This window comes from Merops nubicus, unplaced genomic scaffold (assembly GCF_000691845.1).
Source record: "Merops nubicus isolate BGI_N331 unplaced genomic scaffold, ASM69184v1 scaffold26119, whole genome shotgun sequence".
NCBI lineage: Eukaryota > Metazoa > Chordata > Aves > Coraciiformes > Meropidae > Merops > Merops nubicus.
Window position 1 is genome coordinate 3,608 of NW_008629369.1, and position 6,729 is coordinate 10,336.

At 45.5% G+C, this 6,729-nt stretch overlaps 1 protein-coding gene across 1 annotated transcript in view; it reads right to left on the minus strand.

The window, feature by feature from the left end:
• Window positions 1-6,317, minus strand: part of PRKRIP1 (PRKR interacting protein 1 (IL11 inducible)) — a gene marked incomplete at its 5' end in the record, with an annotated part of 7,839 nt that extends 1,522 nt beyond the window's left edge. Inside the window, 4 exons of the mRNA XM_008946978.1 lie at window positions 2,004-2,071; window positions 3,988-4,073; window positions 4,730-4,830; window positions 6,239-6,317. Of these exons, the coding sequence (XP_008945226.1) occupies window positions 2,004-2,071; window positions 3,988-4,073; window positions 4,730-4,830; window positions 6,239-6,317 (334 nt within the window). The remainder of the gene's footprint in view (window positions 1-2,003; window positions 2,072-3,987; window positions 4,074-4,729; window positions 4,831-6,238) is intronic.
• Window positions 6,318-6,729: the final 412 nt, after the last annotated feature.

Sequence of the window (6,729 nt, forward strand, 5' to 3'; positions counted from 1 at the left end):
AGGGACCTGGGGTTGTTTAGCCTGCAAAAGAGGAGGCTGAGGGGAAACTCCCTGACAGGAGGCTGGAGTGAGGTGGGGGCTGGTCTCTTCTCCCAGGCAACCAGTGATAGGACCAGAGGAGATGGGTTTAAGTTGCACCAGGGGAGGTTTTGATTGAATGTTAGGAAGAATTTCCTTCCTGGCAGAGTGGTGAGGCCTTGGCCCAGGCTGCTCAGGGAGGTGCTGGAGTCCCCAGCCCTGGAGGGGTTCAAAAAACATGTGGACGTGGTAGCTCAGGACGTACTTTAGTGGTTGTGGTAGTGTTGGGTTGAAGGATTTGATGATCTTAGAGGCCTTTTCCAACCTTAATGATTCTATGATTCCTTAGTGTCCCAGCAGACCCAGGACACCTGCTAAAACACCAGAAACCACCTTCTAGAAATCAAATAACAGACCATGAAAATTAGGCAGGCATAAAGCACGACCTAAATCTAACTGTCATTCTTCTGCTCCTAGCTCTAGCAACTTTACTGCTTCTCAGGCCAAGTCCCACCCAGCTCATGCTCTGACCTGCAGAATTTAGGGCTGCTGGTCTGATGCCACCACGTGGTGAAGTTCTGTACTTCCATCTTTAATTACCGTATTTTTAATTACCTGTACAATAATGCAACTCCAACAGCTGACCTTATTTAGCAGGAACCTTTTATTCTTACTGGTTTTCCTACAAGGTTTTACTTATGCATTCAGAAAGGAAGAGAAATGCTTGTTTACCACATCCAACTCATCTGGAAAAACTCTCAGATCTCAACGCAGGGCACACAAAATTAGAAGAAGCCAAGCCTGTTCTCAGTCCACTGAAGATGGCTACCAGGGGCTTCATCTCCACTGATATTATTATTTTAAGTAGAGAATCACAAACTCTAAAGAGCTAAAAACTGTTCTAAAAGACAGTGGAGTTTGGACCCTGGCTTCCAGAAGACAACTTACTGGTTGGGATGGAGTGTTTGTGTTTGCACAGCAGGTACCTGGCAGTCCCACACTCCTGGCCACTCCCCAGAAGGGTGGGTTCCCTTTGGCTCACCCCAAGTGAACAAAAGCACCTTGACTCATACTTAAATTCTCCTCCCAGTCACAGTTCACACACAAGTAGCTTTAATAAACCCCAAACAACAGAATGAAATCAAACCACCACCACCAACAACAAAAAATCCACTCTGCTACATTCACCTGCTGTCACAAATAAAATTAACCTAGTGATTAATTTGTCCTCCAATGTTTATATGGGAGGCTGGCAATGGTTCAGCTGAAACAGAACCAATTGTGAAAAGCAAAGCAGAACTAAGGTAGGACTGTCAGACAAGGCACTGTTCTACCAGAATTATCAGAAACTGCTGTAACTTTAAGGATTACTGCAGAGTTAGCATGCTAATCCAAAGGACAAGTGTTTGAAAGAGAGAGCTAAGACACACTCACTGAAAGGGAGTGAGTACTGAAGAGTTTGAGTGAACAGTGACACTGCCACTGCTGAGCACTGATTTTCAAGACTGCAGAGAACAGAGGCAGACAGATAGCACCAAGGTTGCTCAATTTCTTATACACAGAACCGTGACTCTGCTTCTTGCTGTCCAAACTGTGCATTTTGCCACCTGTTTTCCCATCCACAATATATTTAAAAAACCAAGAGCCTTTACCAGTACTGCCTGTGTTAGCTCAAGATGTTCTAAATCTGCAGTTTGTAGAAAGAACTGGGGCAAAACATCCACAATCAAACAACTCGGATTCCAACGTTTGCTGTCCAAAATTTCCCCTAATGAAGGGAAAATATTCACAAACAGCCAAGTTATTTGTAAGATGAAATCTTAACATAGATGGCTTTCCAAGGGGGAGTTTGGAAATATTAGCTAAAATAACAAGTTTAAGCATCAATCTTTCCAAGAATATTTGGGGCTGGGGAGTGGAATAAACCCTTCAAGGCTTCAGTTGGGGAACAGAACTAAGTCTTTAGAAAACCAAATTTCACTGACCTTTTTCCTGCTTCTTTTGTTCGAGTTTATTTTTCTTAGCTTGCAGTTTCTTCTCTTTTAACTTCTGGCTATAAAGCAAAGCAAAAAAGGCTCTTGCAAGTCCAACACTGTAAAGCTTCTGCACATTCATACACTGATAAAGGAGCTATTACAGACAGCTTGGAAAAGCAGACTTCAGAAGAGAAGCTCAAAAAATCTGGCCTCAGCTGAACACGCAGCCAGAGCAAACTCAGACACATGATCAATAGATAGTTTTTTTTAATGTTGTTTTTAGTCTAATAGATTTTTTTTTAAAGTCTGCCATGAGGCCACTGCACATGACACCAAAACTATATGAGATGCAAATGTCTTCAAGAACACAAAAGGAACAAAATGAAACTGCTCCCACATTTTAGCTACCTAGACTAATAAATAAAAAGAGAAAATGGTGTCAAGACCCAGGCTGCTGGACCTAAACACTGGGCAAAAGTAATGTCATCACCAGTAATATATTCTAATTGAAAAAATATATTTCCAGTATGCTTTGACCTTTGCCTTTGGCTGTACTTCATCAATACTCTGGGCCCCTGGAGTAACATCAGGAATGAGAGGGAATTTCAGTTCACACACCCCAGTTCTGTTTGCCCTGTGAAGGTAACTGGGCAACCTAACAGCAGACCCAGAGCAGAGCAACCTGTGACTCATGGTCCTCTCTCAACACCATAAACGAATTCTCTTGAAACAGAGCACTGAGTATGGCACCTGCTAGGTCAGGACAGAAGAGAAAGGGTGGTGAGGGAAGTCAGAGGGGCTCCTGCAGGGCCAGGCTGCTCAGTACCTCCACCATCCGCATACAGAAGGGGACAAGGAGATGTTAAGACTGCTGAGGCAGTGTTTGCTGATTGAGCAGTTGTTCATCTCAGCCAGGGAAAAGGCAGCAGGCCAGATCTGACTTGCCAGCCATCTGTTGGACCACACTAAATTAAAGTGAGATGGCAACAGTGTTTGTGTTGTGCACTTTTGTGGCCAGTGAGTCACTTGGCACAGGCCTTTCAGCAGCAGCTTTCAGCTACAAGATGTAAACCCCTCATTCTCAGAGAAGCAAGAGGGAGGCTGCTCAGGGTCAGACCCCCTGAAGGAGCCAAGCTCTGATACTCTGGAAGTACTCAAAAGATGTGTACATGTTGCACTGAGGGACATGGATTAGTGGGAACCTGGCAGTGCTGGGGGAATGGTTGGACTTGATGATACTAAAGGTCTCTTCCAACCAAAACAATTCTACATATGATTCTGTAAGGTATGGTGGACAGAAACTGTGCCATTTAAATCCTTGCATCATTGCATTATGATGTTCAGACTATTTCTTGAGAGCATCAATCTTGTAACTGTTTCACTTTGTCTAAAACTCAAGAGAAGAGTGGATTTAATATTTTTAAATTTCTCCTTCTCTCTTACCAGCCTTGAGCTGCCAGACCTTTCAATGAGGTGTGTAGAAATGGCTACTGATTTTAACACCACCAGACCTGTCAGTGGCCTGTTCAGCATTCAGAGTGAATGGGTCTGGTCACACTGACAGCACACAGAGGACAGCAGCAGGCCCCACCACGCCCTGCCAGTCTGAATCCATACACAGACCCACTAAGCTGCACCCATTTTCGCAGGGGAGCTGCTCAGTGTCAGCTGTTTCAGGTACTTATTTAAGCCAGATGTAGACACAAACCTTTCCTGGCATTGTTATAACAAACATGCACTAAGGCACCTCTCACTCAAAGCCACAGCATCAGCAAAAGCTGCTCAACCAGTCAAAAATTCTCCTGCTAGCCATGACACAGAAAACAAACTGGGCCAGCAAAGCCTGTCAAGTTGATAGCCACCTTTAAAAACCAAACAATGACATTAACAAAATTAATTTCCACAGCCAGACTTCTCATCCAAAGGACAGAGCTGCAGCTGAGGCCCTGGGCAGGGGGGTTTCCAGGCCAAGCCCCCCGGGAACAGCCCTTACCGCTTCCTTCGGCGCTTTGCCGTCTGTTCTTCCGCAACCAGCTTGTTCCTCTCCAGCTTCTTCTGGAACTCCTCATCTAGTCTTTGCTGTAATTGATCACGTCATACTTTGGTCACAATCTGACTTAAAATAGTCCTTTTAAAAGTCATGTCCTTTTAGGAAAAAGCCTTTTAGCAAAAGAAGGGAGATTGGCCAGATTTTTACCTGGCTGCTTCATACCTAGGGGGGACTTCTCTACAGGCAGCGTTTTTAACCTGCAGCCTGAGCCAAACATTGAAGCCTTTAGAGGAAGGAATCCTCACCAAAACAGACAAGGGAGGTTGGGCTTGTGCCCTAAAGAATGTTTCAGTAAAAACAAGAGAATAATTTGAGACACAAACCTCAGCCTATGGATGAAATAACTGACCTTGGCCAGGAGAGAGCATAACACCAGTGCTCTCTGAAAGAGGTGCTGTTCTGCCTGACCAAGGCTTCGGATATCCAGACTCTGCACAGGCACTTGTTTGATTCTGTCTGTGCAGGTCAAGGATATTAAGGATTTCTAGTTTTTAAAGCATTTTCAAACCAACCTGAGAACAGATATTCACGTGAAGTCATACTCTGTGCTAGGACCCCGGTGAACAGGGTCCCACGTACCCCACACCCCTGTCATTTTCCTCTGATAAGGAGTGGTTCAAAACTGAATTATTTGTGCAACGAGCATCAGATAGTCAGGGTAACAAAATTACTAAGGCCTGCTGACCTTCTCAGCCATGGCATCCATGAAGTCTTGCCTCTGGTACTCCCGCCGGCGCAGGTGCCGGTACACGTGGAACTCGCCGCTCCCGGCTCCAGCGCTGGAGCCTGCAGGAGAGAAACGTCAGTCTAAGAGAAAACAGCCTGCAGTAGGTGCTCACAAATGCCACAGCTAGAGGGACAGCACACACAAAAGGGCACTGTGAGATGAAAATCTATTAACCACGTACAGCGAGCGTCACCTTTTATAGAAGTTCAAATAATTCATCATCAAAACCCAAAGCGAGCTACAAAACCGCACACTTAATGGATCACTGCAGCTTCTGCTGGCCCATGACTCCCCTGGGGAGAATCCAACCTTAGCTAGACACTAGGGTGGTAAAAAACGCTAGAAATACAAGGTACACCCCACTCTCTTCTAGGCTAAAACATCCTACTGAGGCTGCTTCTGACCAATTTTTAGCATCTCACACAAAAAATAAAGGTCACCAGCGAGGTGATAAAGTCTATCATATTGTACTTCACCAGGCAAGACAGAGACCAGAAGCTTTGAGTTTTTTTTCATAAACAAAATCCCTACAGTGCTCTCTTCCTGGCATCAGTCTGCACATTGAAGTCTCACAGGAGCTTTCAACATGGTGCTCTGTTGCCTTCCTCTGTCTCCTGAGCCATTTCCCAAGGCCAAGCACACAAATACAGGTCTCAAAGAAGACACCTCGTAATTAACACATGGCAGCTGGTGCCTCAGTAAGGGTGCTCTTGATACCAACAGGATCCCAGCACGTCAGGTGCTACCAGAAAAATGAGACAGTTCAACTCAAGCACACAGCAAAGCTATTTGAAAAAGCCATGAGAGAATTACAGTAAGCAGAAAAGTTTCTTCAGAAGTGTGTAAAAGATTTAGTCCAAGGTAATTATTCTGAAATAAGAGCAAGTCAGCCTCTAGAGAGGATCATTACTAAGGATGAAGGTCCCAAAGACAGGCAGAACTTCTATATGCAGATAAAATTTAAACCACAGCTACTACATCTAATCCCTGCAGGTAAAAGTAAAGTGTAAGCAGGATACAAGGTCGGGTTCCTTGCAGAGCTGCCAGCTCCCTCCCTGACCACACACAACCACCTCTGCTGCACGTGTCTGCTTCCCACAGCCTGGGATTCAGGCTCACAGAGGTCAAAACAAAACTTCACCCTTATAAATCTCCAGAACATCTCAGATCTGTGGAAAGGACAGATGCACTCATCGCTGTCTCCCTGGCATCACCAGAGCAGTGGCTTATTTCACTGCACACCATCCACGTGCTGGAGTGCCACAGGGGCTGTTCACTTTGCATTCTGACAGCAGGCAGAGAGGAGGAACCCCACAACCAAAAAAAGCAACTCTCAAAGCCTATTTCATACCTCTGTTTTCCAGAAAAACAAGCAACAACAGAACACTATCTCTGGCCTTTTCTGTTCAATGCTTTTCTAAGTTTAACGTGGCTGACCCTAGAGTTATCTAAGAATAGGATCTTTACCCATCACATCTCTGACGAACTCCGGGGGAGGCCGTGGTGCCCATTCATTCAGTTTTTCAGGAATTGGTACAGTCTTTTCCTGCAAGAAGAAGCCAACCGGTCATCAGTGTCTTCTAGGAGCAAAGTCTGCAGTTTAACACACTGTGGAAAGGCTGACCACAGCCTCTTCCACCAGCAGACAGACGTCAGAAGGAGCACAGCAATAGCTTCTTCATGCATATGGATCAGAAGCAGGAAGAAAATGGCATCAGAAAGTCTCCTCTCTTGCCCTCACATGCAGGCCTGCAGGTCAACAAGCCCCAGGAGGATTAAGAGTGCCTGTGCTTCTTTTCAGTATGGGAACTAGAAGGAAGCAAACCAGCACCTCCAAGCACTTGCAGAAACCAAGTGCACTCCCACTCCCTGTACTCTGGGAAGCAATGAAGAGCATCTGTGCACCTTCCACGCCAGCTCCAGGAAGGACAGGGAAGAGCAGGGAAGGGAGAACACGT